Genomic DNA, 17,655 nt, shown 5'->3' on the forward strand with positions numbered 1-17,655 from the left:
TCTACATTTACATCACATTATGCCTTATGACCTTTAACCCTTTCTACGCGGCGGCGGACTTGACCTAACCGCCTACCTTACTCACTGGATCTGGATTTACGAATGATTCCCGGATGGACGACTGGATGATTCAATTTGCCTGTATCGATTATACCTGTTTGATGATGATTTTCCGCTGTATGCTAGCTCATGATGAACCCGGATATAGACTGGATCGGCGATTGGGATAGATCACGAATTAATGGTATTACATCACTGTGCAGTATTTCTCGTGTACGATCGGGTGTACCATCTCGTCTGCAATCAATCATCAGTAGTCTCAGTAGTTTGCAATGTCGGACATCCGATCAGAAAGTGGACTTGACTCAGCTGTGCAGCACCCTAGCAAAATCCGACAATGGGGTTGGACTTCTCCGCAATCGATCGATTCCGATAGACTCAGCCCTAACAAGAAGAAGCGGCAACCTCTCCACCCTAACAACAGTCCATACAGAAGTCATATTCCGATGCAAAGGCTGATATTCTCCGCACTTCCCCGCTTGCTCCAACAGCCCGCGTTTCCGTTACCTAAACCGAGGATAGACAGCAATTGATGTCTTGCTGATCGGGTGATATCCGTGATCCGGACGGATATGCACGACGATGAGATGGTTGATAACAGCGAGGAGGAAGACATGTTAGTCGTGAGCTTGTCCGGCGATGGTCTCGTGCTTGTGTATATTAGTCTACGTCTTCGAGGTGTTATCGGATGGGTCTTCCCTGCATACTGCACTGCCGTAGTATTCAGGCATAGTATAAGACCGTCCTCGTCCTTACGATGTTTACAGCTGATACGGACAAAGCAAAATGACCTTAGACCAAGACAGCCTCCGCGCACGCTTCCGCCATGCCCCTCTCGGAGATGTACAAAGCCGAAAGGGCCCCTATACGGGGATCTCGTCAACCTCGTCTGGCAAGCCGACGCAGAAGCCCTCCAGACCAGCCAACAGCACCTCAGCAACTCCACCATCACAATCAATCCAAGTCGAGATCCTCCCCGCCCGAAACCGCGTCGAACGACACGGCGCCGTCCGTCTCGGCACCGCGCGCGAACTCTCCACCAGCCGCCGCATGTTCGCCCATCATGGGCATGAGCCCAGTGAGGTACTACGATCTGAGCGTCGCCGGTTTCCCTATGTACGCGACGGCCGTTCCGGCCACGCACACGCGAGGCTCTAGCACGGCATCCATTCCGGGTATTCACGGCCGTGCTGCGGATGGAGTTGCTAAGTGAGCGGACGAGATTGCTGGCGGAGCGGGCGCTCGCGCAGCGGGAGATCTCCCCCACCCCCGGTTACTGGAGCTACTCGAGTTAAGCTGAGAAGAAGGGGACGCTAAGCGGCGCAGAGCGCGACGAGTTCATCGCCGAGGGGCTGGAGACCTTCCGGTGGCATTCGCGGGCGACGGTCACGCTCGAGGAGTACCGCGTCCTCAAGGGCGGAGCATCCGCTCGTGGATGATATCGTCTTCCTTCCCCAGCTGCCATATCAATCATCTGACGCCGCGGACGATCGACATCGATCTCGTGCAGAGGATGATGCGCGAGCGGGGAATGCCGGCTAAGGAACGCATCGACGGCCCGCCCGCGCCGTGTGAATCCCATCCCCCTGCGTCAGACGAGCTTCAAGGCGCTGGAGGAGACGGTGTACTGTACTTTCGCAGTGCCGGGTGGGGGTGAGTACGTGAGGGGCTCGTATACGGCGCGGTTTGGGGAGGGTGAGCAGCGGGGGTGTGCGCTGACGCGGAAGAGGGCGCCGGCTGTACGATCAGATTCTTGCGTGGGTGAATCGCGAAGCGATGGAGCAGGTTGCTGGCTCGGGGGGTGTATGAGATGATCCTGAAAAGATGCTTTGAGGAGTTCCCGGATGACCTGGCGCAGCTTCAGGCGCAGAAACTGGCTTTCTTCTGTTATCGGGTAACGGCTCATGCTTGGAAAGCATATTATTACGGCGTGGAATTTGTTTCGCTGGCGCAAGTTGTTGAAGGGCAATTTGCTCGACTACGAGCCCCTCACGTATGAGGACTTCTTGCCTTTATCCGCTGGGGGCATTTTCAATTCGAACTTGGCCAGCACGTATGACACAGTCTAAGCAGCTGATTATGGAGGCTGATACTGATCCGGATGGATTTCAACGGATGCTGGGGGCTCCCGTGTTGGATGAGTTTTGCCTGTACGAGCAGATCCAGCAGGAGAGTTGGATCGATTGTCAGCCAGTGATTTGCGTTTGCACGTTATTAGCGAATCATTCCATCCATTGGAGTAGATTCCCTATGTCTTCATTTCTTAGTAGTCAGACTGATGCTCAAATGTTATATGGCAATGTATCTGGGACCATGATGACTTCACGTGGAGATCAAGTTGTCCCAGTCCCTTGTCAATCGAACGTATCTTGTATAAGGTCCCCTGATGCCTTAGTCCAGGGAGCTTATAGAGAAAAGCGAGGTGTAGGTCGCTACTTCGCAACGCAGTTTTTCATGCGCATTCCAGCATTACCCTCCCTGTCTGACTTGTAAGACGGAGGAGGGAATCTGTCCGGAATGCATTCCTTAGGTGGGTTGATGTGAACGGCGATACATGTATTGCAGCTAACTGGCATGTTTCGACGGACATGAGGATACTCAATAGGAGTTCTATCGGGTAGGCATAAGAGAGACTTCTGTTTCATTTCTTAAACTAACTAAATCAGTGAACCATGTTCTTTCGTCTGACGAGAAGTGAAGTGCTGTCATTCCAATGCTTATGTCTCATTCTTATGTAGTGTACATTTTTTCGAGACTGACATTTCTGTGTCACAGAGACCAATAACTGAGATCAACTCCTATCAGCATCTTGCTCGAGACATAATCGCTTCAAGATTGCAATCCTTGCTGTGTTGAGCTGATGTGATACCACGCTTTAGATGCAGCCAGGCTCTTTCGTTTCTGACTGCTCAAGCATAATGACACGCTCATCCAGCCATCATACTCAGCCCACCTTCATTTTCTTGCATCAAGACGGGGAGTCTCCCATCTGCTGCTGTATTCCTCCCTGTGGCGGGTTTTATGGTGTTCTGATTCCATAACAAACAATGTGGGTTGTACGTATACACAACGATGGACTTAGCTCTATTCAGGACTTTCTCACATTCTTTCTGAACGACATAAAAGCATAAATTCTCCGTGCCAAAGCTTGAATTGGCCTGCTCCTCAATAAAGGACACCTTCCATCAGCGACTCGGTACCGCAAAAATGCGTGCCTTTTACCTGCTGTTCGTCGGCCTTGTTGCGGCAGCAGATATACACTCGAAGCCTAACCTCCTCTCCTATGGACAGGAAGGCCCCCTGCTAGGGACCTTCTTTGGGACTCCAGGCGCCGACGCAGCTTTTGACTATGTGGTTGTCGGCGGTGGGAACGCCGGCCTGACCGTCGCCAGCAGACTCGCCCAGAACCGATCAGTGAGCGTCGCGGTCATCGAAGCCGGAAGCTTCTACGAGATCGACAATGGGAATAAGTCGATCGTTCCTGGCTACGCGCCGTACTTTGCCGGGACGGACCCGGAGGACTACCAGCCGCTGATCGACTGGGGATTCGTAACAACCCCCCAGCCTGGTGCAGGCAATCGCACCGCGCATTATGCCCGGGGTAAGACGCTGGGAGGGAGCTCTGCGAGGAATTTCATGGTCTATCATCGGCCCACGGCAGACACCATGCAGCGATGGGCGGATGAGGTGGGTGACGAGAGCTATACGTTCGACAAGATGCTTCCGTACTTTAAGAAGTCGTGCCACTATACGCCTCCGGACCAGAGTCTGTATGTCAATAGTACTAATACGCAGACTCCGGACGCGTTTGATCCTTCTGGGGGTCCTCTGCAGGTTTCTTTTGGCCATAGCGTTGATGCGTTTGGAACCTGGGCCCAGAGGGCCTTTACTGCCGTCGGCTTGGAGGAGCTCGATGGCCTGAACAGCGGCAGGCTGCTGGGCGCTGCGTACGTAACCTCTACCATCCACCCCAAAAATGCACAGCGTTCCTCGTCCGAGGCGAGTTTCCTCCAGGACGCCATCGCCAAAGGCTCGCCTCCTACGCTCTACCTCAATGCCATGGCGCAGAGAATCCTGTTTGACGAGAACAAGGTCGCAACAGGTGTCCAGGTGTCAACCGCAGGGACATTTGGCACCCCACCGGTCAACTACACCTTGAACGCTCGCAAGGAGGTCATCGTATCCGCCGGCGCCTTCCAGTCTCCCCAGCTGCTCATGGTCTCAGGCGTTGGATCATGCAACGAGATCTCGAAATTCGGCATCCACTGCATCCACGACCTGCCCGGCGTAGGCCAAAACCTGCAAGACCACGCCTTCTTCAGCTCCGCACATCGAGTCAACGTCATCACAGCGTCCGCACCAGCCAATGATCCAGCTCTCGCTGCCAGACAGGTAGAGCAGTACCTCACAAACGCCACCGGCCCACTCTCCATCTTCGGGGCCGGATACTACGGCTTCGAGAAGCTGCCCGAACCGTATCGCTCGCAGCTCTCCGAAGCCTCGATCCAGGCCTTGTCCAGCGTCCCAAGCGACTGGCCAGAGATCGAATGGCTGCCGCTGAATTCCTGGACCGGGGATGGGTCCAACTTCATTACCGGCGATCCGCGCGACGGCCACAACTACGCCACCATCGCTACGGCGCTCGCTGCGCCGTTCTCCCGAGGGAGCGTGACTCTCGCAGACGCGAGTATGAATACGCCACCTGTCATCGACCCGCAATGGCTTGTTGATCCCACGGATGCCGACCTGGCGGTTCAGTCATTCAAGCGCCAGCGGCAGGTCTGGGAGGTACTTGTTAGAATGGGTGTTGCTGATGCGCATGAAGCGTACCCGGGGGAGCATGTCCAGACGGACTCGCAGATCCGTGAGTACCTGGCTAAAAGCATCATTCCTGTGTTTCATGTGGCTGGCAGCTGTAAGATGGGACGAGAAGATGACCCGCTGGCGGTCCTGGATAATACGGCTCGGGTCTTTGGAGTTCAGAACTTGCGTGTTGTTGACACCAGTAGCTTTCCGTTTATAACGCCGGGACATCCGCAGGCGGTGGTGTATGCTCTTGCGGAGAAGATTGCAGACGACATACTGGCTGGGAGATAGCCTTGGTTACATCACTTCCGTATCAAGATCAATATTCTCGACCTGTCAGAGTAACCCTCTGTAGAAGAAGCAATCACATCAGTTTCGATATAGAATACAATGCACGAGTCCCATGTGCAGTCAGATCTATCTGTACATAGCATGCCCATCAGTGGATATAGGCAACAACAATAATCCCAGGATACCCTTAAAACAGTCCCATATGCCAATCAGCTTTTCCTTTGCTTGTTCCCCAGAAAAAATGCTTAAGCATTAGCCTCCATCTTCGGCACATCCTCCCCCTCAACAACCACCGCTCCTTGTTCAAGTAGTTCCTCCGGCGTCTTGACCTTGACATCCATCACCCGCAAAAGCGTGTACTTATGTTTGCTCTTGACCTTCCGCACATGCCGCTGTCTCCGCTTCGTCTTCTCCTTCACCCGCAACGGCTCCGCATCCACGCCCATAACCCTCACCCGGCACTCAAACAACCGCTCATCGATATACGGCGCCCCCTTGAGCGTAAAGTCGCGCGAACCGAGCACAGACGCCCGGTTGAAGCGGAGGATGTCGCCCGGTTTCACGCCCCGCATGAGGAATGGCAGGCGGAGGTGGTCGCCTGCGGTCAGGAGGTACGGTTTTGCGTGGAGGTGCGCGGTGATGTAGTGCGGTTTTTGAGAGGTGAGGTAGGGGAGTTTCTCGAGGAGAGACTTGGTGAGGCGTAGGGGTGACGCTTGGTCGGCTGAGGGTTGGGATGGAGTTTGGGTGGTGGGCGTCGACGATTGGGCCCGTGGTGTGGCGCCGAGTGGGCTCTCAGGTTGTGATGTGCTGCTGCTGCTGCTGCTGCTTGTGTTCGTGGCTTGGTGAAGGCAGGCGCGGAAGCTGGGGCGCAGGAATGCATGGTGCTGCTGCTCCCAGGGTAGGGCGAAGGCTCTTGCGAGCGTTGTTCGGGAGAACATGGTGAAGCGGGTATGGATTGTTTGCTCCAATTTGAAGTCAATTGGGTCTTGTAGGTCTCTGCGTTCCTCCCAAACGAGGACGAGACGCAATGGACGCTTGATGCTGGGCTGGACTGGTTGTTGATGGGCGTCGGTGTCGGCGGTCGTTGAATCGAGAAATTCCAGCGAATGGCGGATGTGGCCGCCTCGCTTTCCGTAGTGGCACGTGATATTATCGACTCGACACAACTACGGGATCAGGTTCATAACTCAGTCAAACTAGGTTTGCCTGTTTGAAATCTCTTGCTCAGTCTTTCAATAGATGTATCAATCAGATTAATTAGTCTCGTTGGGGGAAGCGATTCGTTGTAGGCAGACCATCAACAAAATTTCAGCACGATAAGAATATCACGTGACTTATCGATATCGAACCTGCGTCGCCCGCAGAACAACTTTTTTGTCTCAGTCTCGGCCAGGAGGAGACCATCAACATCACTTGTCAGTAACGTTCTGCTTGTTATACATTCATCATGGTATGTTACCCTGTTCACAATCTCCAGAATAATGCATCAGCTGCTCCATGGTGGCCACAAATGCAAAGTTCTCACGAGTGAAAAATTACTGAACCAGTACTAACTGCTTGAATACAGCCTCAGAACGAGTTCGTCTACCCCTCTCGACTCAGCTGTGGTCAATCCACAATCTAACCGAATCCTAGGTATATCGAGCGCTGGCAAAAGCAGCACGGTAAGCGGCTCGACCACGACGAGCGCGTCCGCAAGCGCCAGGCCCGTGAATCGCACAAACAGTCGCAGGATGCCCAGAACCTGCGCGGCCTGCGGGCCAAGCTGTACCAGCAGAAGCGCCATGCCGAGAAGATCCAGATGCGCAAGCGCATCAAGGCACAGGAGGAGAAGAATGTCAAGTCCTCTGCCCCCGACGAGCCGTCCAAGACCCCTCTGCCCCAGTACCTGCTCGACCGTTCGCAGGCGACCAACGCCAAGGCCTTGTCCAGTGCTATCAAGGATAAGCGAGCTGAGAAGGCGGCCAAGTTTGCGGTGCCCCTGCCCAAGGTGAAGGGTATCAGCGAGGAGGAGATGTTCAAGGTTGTCAACACCGGCAAGAAGACGCACCAGAAGTCGTGGAAGCGGATGATCACCAAGCCCACGTTCGTCGGTAGCGACTTCACCCGACGACCGGTCAAGTACGAGCGTTTCATCCGGCCGATGGGTCTGCGTTACAAGAAGGCCAACGTCACGCAGTATGCTAACTTCCTTCCCTCTGTCTCTTGCATATCACCTCGACTGACAATCTATAATAGCCCGGAGCTCGGCGTCACCGTGCAACTGCCCATTCTGGGCGTCAAGAAGAACCCGCAGAACCCTCTCTACACCCAACTGGGTGTCCTAACCAAGGGAACCGTCATCGAAGTCAATGTGTCCGAATTGGGTCTCGTCACGACAAGCGGAAAGGTCGTATGGGGTAAATATGCACAGATCACCAATACTCCCGAGAACGACGGCACAGTCAATGCGTATGTGACCTTTCACCAATCCATCTCCCAAGACAGAGCTATACTAATTTTCATGTGCAGAGTCCTCCTGGTCTAATCTTGTCCTTAAGCGGCCCTCCGCACCTTGATACCAGTTCCGTTGCAGAAGTCTGCATTCTCGTTGGCATTTTCTTCAGTTCAGCAGTCTATATTCCTGGGAGGCGTTCAAGGCGCGCACTGTGATTCCAACTATTAAAAGTATCCCTCTAGTTCATCGATCCGATTTTCAAGTCAGTAGAAATAGACATCATGATTTTGATGAGCAGATCTTCGCGTCGGCCGTAGATCACCTTGTACACATATACGTAGTTCACCAAGCTACAGTATATATTCAGTGAAATTACGTATCCTATACATATTTAAATCAATACAGGTATACGTTGCTTAACTGTCCATATTCCAGACATCTTGATATATGATCCTGTCGCAAGCATAGTCCATCTACACAGACATGTCGACAGAGGATATGTATAAGTCTTCGACAATGTATATATCCACGAAACATATCCAACATGTCTTCCAGATTTCGAACACATACAATGCTTCAAATACCACTTAAGGGTATATTTCGCAGCGGTACGTGGATTAAAAATCTGCGTATCAAAATGGCAAGGATATTTCATGTATAACTTTTTCAGCTACGGGTAATACTAAAACACCGTTTTTCTACAACGAACGTCATGTTGCGAAACCGATTCGAGTCTGCTTTACCAATCATGAGTATCCTTTCATCACAGTCAGAGGCGCTGAATACTGCTCTTGTCGGATCCAATGGAGAGCTCTTAATTCACCTTTGTGCTATGCGTCCGGTTGCAGTGATAAATCAAGTCTGCAGCGGGTATATATATAGACGAACATCACGGACACTAACCAAAACGATAAAAAGTAGACGATGAGTATAGGCAACCGCCTCGATGGATAATAACTTAAATATATTCCATATACTGAAACTCCAAAGACCATGCTGACCCAACAGTTTCCCAATGCAACGAGTCGCGGCATACACATGCAAGGCTGAAGCGCATTCCAGAAACACCAACTCCCCATACCAAGGGGGAAGAAATGGCTCCCAAAAAGAATATGTACAAGAAGATAATGAGTGACAAAGGGAACTATTCCATAGAGCAGACGTGAACTTGGACGCCGTGTCATCGGATCATCCAGGATATCATGAAACGAGATCTTCAACCAAAGCAAAAGACAAAAGGGAGTTGTGGCGAGTCAAGTGTGATCAAGTATTTTCTTCTAGTGCCGCCTTGATTTTCGCGTAGAATCCAGCCGGCCAGGCGGCTATTTCTTCGTCCTTGGGTATGCCCCGAGTCCGGCAGTGGTGGACTACATTCATCAGGATCCTGCCTAGCATGTCCTGATTGACTGGAACAGTGCCTTCCAATTGTGCGTCAGGGTACAAGAATGGATCTCTCTGGCTGAGAAGTTCTTCCACTGTCGGTCGCAAGGTCTGATCTCGTTGCAGGCAGCGTTTCAGGGTACGGATCAGCCCGGGCGGTATTGCAACTCCTCCAACACCAAAAGCATGGAAGTCGATCTGGACCTTAGGATTTGGGATGGCCATGATGCGCTCGTAATATTTGGCGATTTTGGCGAATGGCGGTTGGCCATATACCATTTTATAAAGGATACAGCCCAGACTCCAGACATCACTGGGCTTGCCGAGCTTCATCATCTTTCCAACACTGGCTGGCAGCCCAAGCGAGGCATTAGAGTCGATCAAAGCTTCTGGTGACATGTAATTGGGTGTGCCGACTTGCTGCTCCCGATGCACGTTGACCGTGTTATCCTGGATGGCGTTGGCGATTCCAAAATCGATCAGCTTCAGCCTTCCCTGAACTAGGAGGAAGTTGGCCGGCTTCAGATCGGAATGCACAATGTTGCAATTGTGGACCGCCTGAACACACTCAAGCATCTCTTTCCAGTAATAGCGCGTGAAGTTGATATCAAAGACAGCATCCTCGGCATTCAACCGGTACGTCAGGATCTTTTCCAAATCAGACTCTCCGATTTCCATTAGAACGCTGAGGGTGTGCTTGTCCGAATTGAGTTCCCAGTCAAATAAACGGACAACCCGATCAATGTTTTCCAGCTTCTTCAAGAGGTCGATCTCGCCTTTGTAGCCAGCTAGAGTCACAGGGTCGACATCTTCGAGATTCACTCTTTTCAGCGCAAAGATTTTATAATTTTCGGCCATGACCCGGTAGACACGAGAACTTCCGCCACGTCCGATGCAATCCAGCCGCGTGAATGGCTTATGATTGACCGAGACTTGGCTTCGTTTTTTGCGAGATTGAGATGCCGTAGCCGCTCCTCCCGTCGCTGTGGCGGTCTCAAGCATCGACATCTTCGGAGGAGGGGGCGCTGGCCGATGAGGGGTATTGCTACTCCTTGTTGCTAGAATCTTTCGAGGGGAATTTCCAGCTGGCGTCTCCGCATTGTCTTTCTGGTCGTCCCCGTAGACTACAGAGAGCTTTTCCGGTTTGCTTAGGAGATTAAGCCCCTGGGGCTTATCACGTTTGAAAGTTGGTGGAGGCTCATTCTCTTGGTCTCGGGTTGCCGGGAGTTGAGGAAGCGGTGGGACCTTGAAAACAGGCTCCTCATGAGCACTTGAAGGCTTGGAGGACATTTCCGAGGCGGAACCAGGTGTCGATTTGGAGTGTGATCCGGAGGATCTCGGCGATGAAGACCTGGAGAATGGGCCTTCCCCAGAGGAAGCACTAGCGGGATCATATGCTCGAGGTCGCTCGGCTTCCTGTGGCGGGCTGGGGTCCGCCCATGTTACCTTGGGCGACGAGGAGCTTCGGGGTTTAGCTTTGTAGCGATATTCGGCGTTGTCGTCATTCGGGTCGAGAATCGATTCCCTATGTCGTTCGGCGGAATAGCTATGAGGGTCATTGTTCTCCTCGCTCTGCCGCCGCAGAACACCCCTTCTCGCAGGTCCATTCAGAAATGTTCCTGTGAGCCTTCCGACTCTTTTCACGCGAAGGGAACTCTGCATGCCCACATCCTCCCCATGGCGCGAGCGGAGCACAGATGCAGTGCCAAATCGAGGGGCGTAGTCGTCCTCGTAATTCATCGTCCTCCCATTTTCCGAGCGCTCTGCGCTCGAATGTTCATTAATGGAGCTCCTATCAGCAGACTGCTTTTGGGAGGGGGACACCGAAGTAGGCGACCGTGTATGACTTCGCGATCCAGTGATGCGAACACTGCGCGGTCTGGGGGCCGGCGTGATGAGATCTTTTGAGTTATAATTCGCACCAGAGCCTGCGCTCTCACTCTGTGATAGAGGGGATCCTTCTCGCGCATGCCTGTTGCTGTTGGTGAGAGCTGGAGCGATGCGCACTACACGAGGAGCGGGGCTTCCGGTTGATCGATCAAGGGGTGACGATGTTCGGGACTGCCTCGATTGACTTGTCGCAGCCGACGTCGCACGTTCGGTTGAAGAGGGACGCTCGTTGCTGCTATACTTGAGATGAGGGGAAGAGCCTAGTCCGTCCTCGTCGAGGAGAGCCTTGACGGAAGCGCTGAACTTGGGCTCCGGAACCTCATCATCGGAGCTGTCACCGGCTGAATACTGTCTCGGAATCGATATTCTCTCATTCCGCGAAGTTGTATGATAGTCGAGAGCCGGTGAAGAGCGTCTAGAATTCGAGCGAGAAAGCGTAGAACGAGACATTTGCCGCAGCGATGGTTGTCGGTGCAGGCCACTAGTATATGCGGAGGAAAGAGAGTTCGGAGAGGCCATCATAACATTTTTCAGCTCAGTCAATAAATCCTACATGGACGTGTCAACCAATGCGCCTGTCCCAAATTTTCCCAAAAATCATCGGATGCCCCAATGGCGGGGCGTGTCGTTTCGTGTTTGTTGTGTCGCTTGTCGGAGTTGATGCTGTTGTTTCTGGTTCTCGGATCATGACAAACATCGCGGGTGGCTGGGGACTCGGAGGAAGTCACCTGATAAGAGCTCGTTGCCGGGGCGATCAGAGAACATCAACATTCATCACGAATGGATGAATCAAATCAGTTGAAAAAGCAATAATATGCAATTTGGTCTGCAAATTTGTGGTTCGGCTGTAGGATGTCGTTGCCAGCTTATTGCCCGCGAAGCTTTCAATGGCCGGTGATTGCATGCTCCGCGAGTATACAATTCTGTTGCCGAGAGGAGTCATCGGATGCTCACTAAGGAAACCATCGGACATGGAGCATTAGGTTTGAAACATGTCCTCAATTCTAAATGAACCTGACCTGCGTCTGATCAGGTCATGATTCACTTTCAATTGAATTCTACCCTAAGATGTGTCGAGCGTATCGTCATCGCGATCGCCGGAAGGATCAGCTATCGATGATATATACTCTGCAGTCAGTGGCTATTCGTACAGCAACAGAGAAGAGGCATCACTGCTCAGATTACTCTTCTCGTTTGCTCCTACGATCGAAACACTTAGACAAGTAGACTCTACTGGCAATCTACCTTAGCTAATGGTATCGTATTCAGAGCTCAATGGCACATGCTATCCTGCTAGTCACCTGACGACGGCCAACCTGTCCCCGGGGAGTCCCTCTCGCTTTTCCTTTCCCTCAGCCATCTTCACAAGCAGGCACTTGATGCCCAAATCCGCTAGCGAGGAGCATTATCGCCGAATTATCCGTCTCTGCCCCTGGTTCTCCAAAGTGCAAACTAGAAAAGTCATAAGTTTCATCCAAAGACACTGCCAGGGATGATGAAACGTTGGTGCGATCTCAAGCTTTTATGGACGTTTCAGAAGGACAAATTCTGATATCGGTTTCCCTGTTTGAACAAGTGAAATCACATTCTCTCTTCAATGCATCAGCTATTTTTATCTGATGACCCGATTGCTGGAGGAGGGAATTTACGGGTCAACTTCCCCTGGTGGCCATCCTCACAGTTCGGCTCCAACAGTGAATGGACCACTGCCGGTGGACTCCTGGGTGGCCTCAGGAACCAAGGATACAGGGACTTTGGTTCAGGAACGGTTCCCAAGAATCCCAAACATGGTATCGTTCAGTACTATGCTTGACCCATCTTCAGTCTACTGAGTTGCATACACAGTGGATAAAATCTAGCTTTGACCATTTATCTAGTGTGTTCTCATTTTGAGGCTCTCTTAGCCGGCTGCTCTCGAGCGTTGTGTTTGGTTCCCCCCCCATGGAAGTTGAGAATATGACGGACAAACCTAACAAGACACATACTTCGTACGAGCTGTTGACTATGGGCAACGGAGTACTATTTGTCAGTCGATGCTGGTTCCGAGCTCAAGAGGGATTATGTCTCCGCTAGATGCCCGAAAGTGGCTAGCGGATGCATCTCAATTCTTTGTCCCTGACTAACTGGATACTACATCGTTACCCGCAATCGCCAGGGGTTGCCAAGTTCGTGGTCACTTTCCCAATTCCGAGCTCTTTTTGTCACTTCGTGATACCTTCACCTGCTTGCCTGACAAACTGCGCTGACTTGCACCATGCACTAGGCATCCTTCAATTTCTCCGAGCTTCCGAGAGTCTAGATTTCCCCCTGGCTGGGTTATCGAACTTATCAGGTCATCAGCCACAGGTCCAGAGCCTGCTGCGACCACAGCAGACTTCACCATCTAAACAACTACATCCATAGCAAAGAGATGATAGTTCGAACAATATCAGTTTGGGTGGTACTACGGTGCTACCTAGTACCTGTCTCCAATGCTGTCGGTCGGCGAAACCGCCTCAAGGCAGTCTGAACAGTGAATACGATGAAGTTTGTCATCTTCAACCCTTAGCCGTCGCCAGTATCCGTAATGCATCCAGATTCCTGCCCGTCGGAAAGGATTCCTATGTGCATCCTAGGCCCGCTGGCCCGCTGGTCCCAAAAATTGATCTGTCAACAATGAATTCCAAAAAAAAAAGAGGGTCTTCACTTTATGTTGTCGAACTACACTACTATCTTCGGGGAGGTTCTTCGTACACTGTCCCAAGCAATGACATTTAGACTCTTCTTTTTTCTTTTTTTACTCTCACCCTGTTTATCGTCTTTCCCCAAACAAAGGAAAAGGCAGGAGGTTTAAGCTTTTCCGCACAGGATGGTTTTATGATACATCCACTCATGATACTAACGACGTACTAATTTCATAGTTTACGAAATTATGGATTTCTCAGGGAAAGCCGCTAGCAGCTTGGGTCAAAACACCGGTTGTCGTGACTCGTTGATCGCCCATGGTTGGACTCGGCAACGAACGCGGTCCCGAGGTTAACAGTCTACTAGTACTAATCTATTGATCTGCCGGTTTACCACCTGTCGAAATAAGTCCCTTCCGACTCGCAATTGGCTCTGGCTGCGTCCTTAAACGGAAGCATGGTTGGCAGCCTAGCCTTGGTCTAACGGCTCCGCAAAAATCAATCAACAAACCACCTGATTCGCAGTGTCAATCGCGATCATTGCTGTTTACAACTTGACTGTCGTCGATCACGGGATAACTGCTTTCAGACCGACTTCCTCGAATGTCGAAGGCACGAGCTTGAAAGAAAATTCCCCGTTCTTTAGGTTACATTATTAGCTTCCTCTCAGTCCCAGGCCTATGTGGTCTCCCTTGGCATTGTTGACGGTTCTCCGTACTATGCGTTTGGTGGCTTTGACTATGTTGAGTTTCTCCCTACAAATGGAGCTTCTCACTACAGCTTTAGGTATTCATACCATCGGATTTATGCTTTCCCAGGCAAGAGACACATGATAGTTTGAATTTCGTACTTCGCTCATGTGCGCTGCGAGCCCCTGGCGACGCAATGACGGTTCGCCCAATCTTCGGCTATCTGCCTAGTCGATCTTTCCGATTCTTCATGTGCCGTTGGAGTGCAGGTCGGCTTAGATACCAGGTTACCTGAAATAGTATTCTCGCTCGCTCGTTTCGGATGTTTCCACAATTTGAAGATAGTGTGATCCATTCGCCATTTCACTGGCAGTCAACGATCCACTTCGGTTAATGAGAACCTTGAAGATCCGGGTCCCCAACCCAAAGAGTTAACAACACAGGCTCCGCTAGTGCTAAACGACTCCTCCCTCCTAATGATCCTAGTCCTTTGGACGCCTGCCCTCACTGCCCTGTTGAGAATCTTGGCTAGTTTGGCACCAATGCTAGACAAGGGTGGCGCTGCTGGTGGTCCGCCAATCGTGCAGGAGGCCGGGGAGTGCTCTCCAGTCTCTACATCACGACCAGCCATACTGCAGTCCCCCAGGGGTAGTATATATACCTGGATGATGATCACCTTTCTGATTGATCATCAACTCCTCCTCAATCGCTTCATTTCTTTCCGCTCTTTTATGTTTTTTCGGTCTTTCTTCTGATTGTCACATTTTTTGAACAGTCTGTCATTGTCCAATTCGGCTATTCGTAGCCTCGTCATTCTCTTAGGATACAGTCATTCTATTACCTACCAAGACACTCGTTAACATCTCACTCTATTACGCTCACACAATGCGTTCTAACAACCTTCTCCTGCTCGCCAGTCTGGCGAGCTACGTCCTCGCTCTTCCCACCGACGTAGAGACCCGCCACCTGAAGCTGGGCGCTGACCTCGATATCGGTGATCTCTCCATTGGCGCGGGGATTTCGATCGATGGTGGTCTTGACTTGAGCGCGCTCATCAGCGCTATCCTTGGTGGACACGCAAGCACCACGACCCTCCTTGCTGGCCTGAGTGCTCAGGCAGCCGCTGCCCTGCAGGGAGGTGTACTTGGTTGCAAGGCCGGTGCGATCCATGCCGCCGCCAGAGCTGAACTGGCCGCCTGGCTCCGTGCTGAGGCCGCCGCCTTCCTCGATGCATCCGTCAAGGCATCCCTTCTCGAGTGGTGTGAAGGTGACGCCTCCGTCACCCTTTCCGTGGATGTCTGCGCCGGACTGTCAGTGCTGATCCCCACTTGCGCTGACATCGCCGCCAAGGGCGATCTCTTTGTTACCCTTGAGGGTATCTTCTCCTCCGCCGAGGTCGCCGCCAATGTTGTCCTGAGCGCTTCCGCCCAGGCTTCTCTGTCCGCATTCCTCTCTGCGTCTATTGATGCTGCTCTCGATGCCAAGGTTAGGGCTGGTCTCAGCCTTTGTGCTGGCGGCGGTGTCTTCGTCGACCTCGCCGCCGATGTTCAGGCCGCCCTGAAGGCCTGGCTCGCCGGTTCCGAATGCACCCTGTCCGCTTCTCTGAAGGTTGCCGTTTTGGCTTGGTTGGAGGGTAAGGTTGGTGCCGACGTCATTGCCATTGGCTCTCTGCCCGGCAGTGGTCTGGCAACGATCTCGGCCGGTGCTTCCGTCGTCGCCCTTGTTGAGGAGACTGGCATCCTCTCCGCCAGCGCCCAGGCTTCTCTCGCCGCCTTCCTCGAAGCCGACATTTCCGTCGGTCTTGATGCCCACGTTCAGGCCGCCCTCGAGGCTTGCGCCAAGGGCGGTGCCGCCGTCTCCCTTGATGTTGAAGTTCGTACCGCTCTCGTCGCCTGGCTCACCAGCTCCAGCTGCTCGCTCGGCGCTGAGCTCAAGGCTGTTGTTCTGTTCTGGCTTTCGTTCGCTCTCGAGGCCGATGTCTCCGTCAGCGTGTCCACAGGTCTCCTTGGCGAGCTTACTTCCTTCATTACTGGCACTATCGAGGCTACTCTCGGCGCTGTCTTCCGCGGCGTTATTTCTATCCTGATCTCCGGCGAGAGCATGGCCTCCCTGTCCCTTGACGCTCGTGCCCAGCTGGCTGCTATCCTTGGAGGTGCCGCCGGCATCGAAATTGACTCCAGCATTGAAATTATTCTCATCGGATGGCTTACCGGCTGTGGCCACCTTCCCAGCGGCTCCAGCTTCACCAGGAATGGTGCCCCCACCCTTCCTTCAACTCCCGCCGGCTCTGTTACCGGTATTCCTTCTGTCTCTGCTGTGCCCACTCCTTCCGGCATTCCCAGCGGCTCCATCCCCAGCGTCCCCAGCGGCTCTGTTCCTTCTGGTGCCTCCCCTACCGGAACTCCCAACGGCAATGTTCCCACCGTTCCCGAGGCTGTCTCTGTTCCCTCCGGTGCTACTCCCACTGGCCCTGCCGGTGGCTCTGCTTCCTCCGGTGGTTCTCCCGCTGCCCCTGCCGGTGATTCCGCTTCCTCCAGTGGTTCTCCCGCTGGCCCTACCGGTGGCTCTTCCTCTGGTGGCTCTGCTTCCTCTGGCTCTGCTTCCTCTGGTGGCTCTGCTTCTGGTGGCTCTGCTTCCTCTGGTGGCTCTCCCGCTGGCCCTGCCGGTGGCTCTTCTTCCTCCAGTGGATCTGCTTCCTCTGGTGGCTCTGCTTCCTCTGGTGGCTCTGCTTCCTCTGGTGGCTCTGCTTCCTCTGGTGGCTCTGCTTCCTCTGGTGGCTCTTCTTCCTCCGGTGCCTCTGCTTCCTCCGGTGGTTCTCCTGCTGGCCCTGAGGCCGCCGAGACTCCTTGCGAGACCTTCGTTTCTGAGACTGTTGTCCCCATTGCTACCAAGACCGGGGCCGTTTCTAGCGGTGCTGCGGCTATCACCGCTGCCCCTACCGCGGTGCCTTCTAAGGGTCCCAAGGTGATCACCATCACAAAGACCGTCGCCGTTTCTGCCTGCGACTACTAGATTTGATTGTTGGCTCGTGAGGCCCAGTTACAACTTATGAAACGATGGAAATGGGAGAAATGGTGCAATAGTCTTGTACATAACTAATTTTAATTATAATTCTGCTGTTCCATATCCTGGAGCTGTATCATCAGGATGGTGAAGTTCAGTTGAGCCGGACGTCGTGGCATTACCACCCTTATTCTTTTTCATTCGCCTTGGTTCCCAACCATGTGAAGTACATTTCTCATATGGAATAGATCAAGTCTTTAAGCTTCTTATATCAAATTGATTGTCAAGAGACAGTGAATATACAATGTGTAGCCTAGAGTCTCGTATGTCGTTGACATCACTTACTCCCTTTGCCTAGTCTAACCGACCCTTCCACCTAATCTCATGGCCGGTTAGGGCAAGGATCCAAGGAGGAAGGCCGAGAGCGGGCCACTAG

At 52.6% G+C, this 17,655-nt stretch overlaps 6 protein-coding genes across 6 annotated transcripts; 4 read left to right on the plus strand and 2 right to left on the minus strand.

Annotated features, from left to right (window-relative positions):
- Positions 1-397: 397 nt before the first annotated feature.
- P174DRAFT_462387 (uncharacterized protein) lies at positions 398-2,553 on the plus strand (the record flags this gene model as incomplete). The annotated part of the gene is given in 14 exon segments (XM_024830122.1): positions 398-402; positions 689-752; positions 794-819; positions 843-903; positions 1,030-1,112; positions 1,135-1,166; positions 1,219-1,350; positions 1,387-1,459; positions 1,519-1,629; positions 1,661-1,770; positions 1,790-1,845; positions 1,871-2,053; positions 2,125-2,270; positions 2,328-2,553. The coding sequence occupies 14 exon segments, from the start codon at positions 398-400 to the stop codon at positions 2,551-2,553; spliced, it is 1,308 nt and encodes a 435-aa protein (XP_024680436.1).
- Positions 2,554-3,267: 714 nt separating this feature from the next.
- On the plus strand, positions 3,268-5,157 carry P174DRAFT_492649 (GMC family oxidoreductase; the record flags this gene model as incomplete). The annotated part of the gene is made up of 1 exon (XM_024830836.1): positions 3,268-5,157. The coding sequence occupies one exon, from the start codon at positions 3,268-3,270 to the stop codon at positions 5,155-5,157; it is 1,890 nt and encodes a 629-aa protein (XP_024680437.1).
- A 21-nt stretch (positions 5,158-5,178) lies between these two features.
- On the minus strand, positions 5,179-6,406 carry P174DRAFT_443828 (mitochondrial 54S ribosomal protein bL21m). Its single transcript, XM_024827923.1, has one exon. The coding sequence runs from the start codon at positions 6,093-6,095 to the stop codon at positions 5,403-5,405; it is 693 nt and encodes a 230-aa protein (XP_024680438.1). The 5' UTR covers positions 6,096-6,406; the 3' UTR covers positions 5,179-5,402.
- On the plus strand, positions 6,395-7,783 carry P174DRAFT_443829 (rRNA-processing protein NSA2). The gene is made up of 4 exons (XM_024827924.1): positions 6,395-6,607; positions 6,725-6,735; positions 6,793-7,335; positions 7,396-7,783. Exons 1-4 carry the CDS (start codon positions 6,605-6,607, stop codon positions 7,682-7,684), a joined length of 846 nt encoding a protein of 281 aa, XP_024680439.1. The 5' UTR covers positions 6,395-6,604; the 3' UTR covers positions 7,685-7,783.
- Positions 7,784-8,563: 780 nt separating this feature from the next.
- Positions 8,564-11,576, minus strand: P174DRAFT_443830 (serine/threonine/tyrosine protein kinase MPS1). Its single transcript, XM_024827925.1, has one exon. It carries the CDS (start codon positions 11,381-11,383, stop codon positions 8,858-8,860), a length of 2,526 nt encoding a protein of 841 aa, XP_024680440.1. The 5' UTR covers positions 11,384-11,576; the 3' UTR covers positions 8,564-8,857.
- A 3,398-nt stretch (positions 11,577-14,974) lies between these two features.
- P174DRAFT_251621 (putative cell wall protein) lies at positions 14,975-17,275 on the plus strand. Its single transcript, XM_024821461.1, has one exon. It carries the CDS (start codon positions 15,102-15,104, stop codon positions 17,226-17,228), a length of 2,127 nt encoding a protein of 708 aa, XP_024680441.1. The 5' UTR covers positions 14,975-15,101; the 3' UTR covers positions 17,229-17,275.
- The last annotated feature ends 380 nt before the right edge of the window (positions 17,276-17,655 follow it).

This window comes from Aspergillus novofumigatus (assembly GCF_002847465.1).
Source record: "Aspergillus novofumigatus IBT 16806 chromosome Unknown P174scaffold_6, whole genome shotgun sequence".
NCBI lineage: Eukaryota > Fungi > Ascomycota > Eurotiomycetes > Eurotiales > Aspergillaceae > Aspergillus > Aspergillus novofumigatus.

Bases quoted from the DNA above. Each gene is read 5' to 3' on its own strand.
- P174DRAFT_443828 (XM_024827923.1), bottom strand. From the start codon at position 6,095: ATGTTCTCCCGAACAACGCTCGCAAGAGCCTTCGCCCTACCCTGGGAG.
- P174DRAFT_443829 (XM_024827924.1), top strand. The intron at 7,336-7,395 runs GTATGCTAACTT...AATCTATAATAG, and splicing joins AAGAAGGCCAACGTCACGCA to CCCGGAGCTCGGCGTCACCG.
- P174DRAFT_443830 (XM_024827925.1), bottom strand. From the start codon at position 11,383: ATGGCCTCTCCGAACTCTCTTTCCTCCGCATATACTAGTGGCCTGCAC.
- P174DRAFT_251621 (XM_024821461.1), top strand. From the start codon at position 15,102: ATGCGTTCTAACAACCTTCTCCTGCTCGCCAGTCTGGCGAGCTACGTC.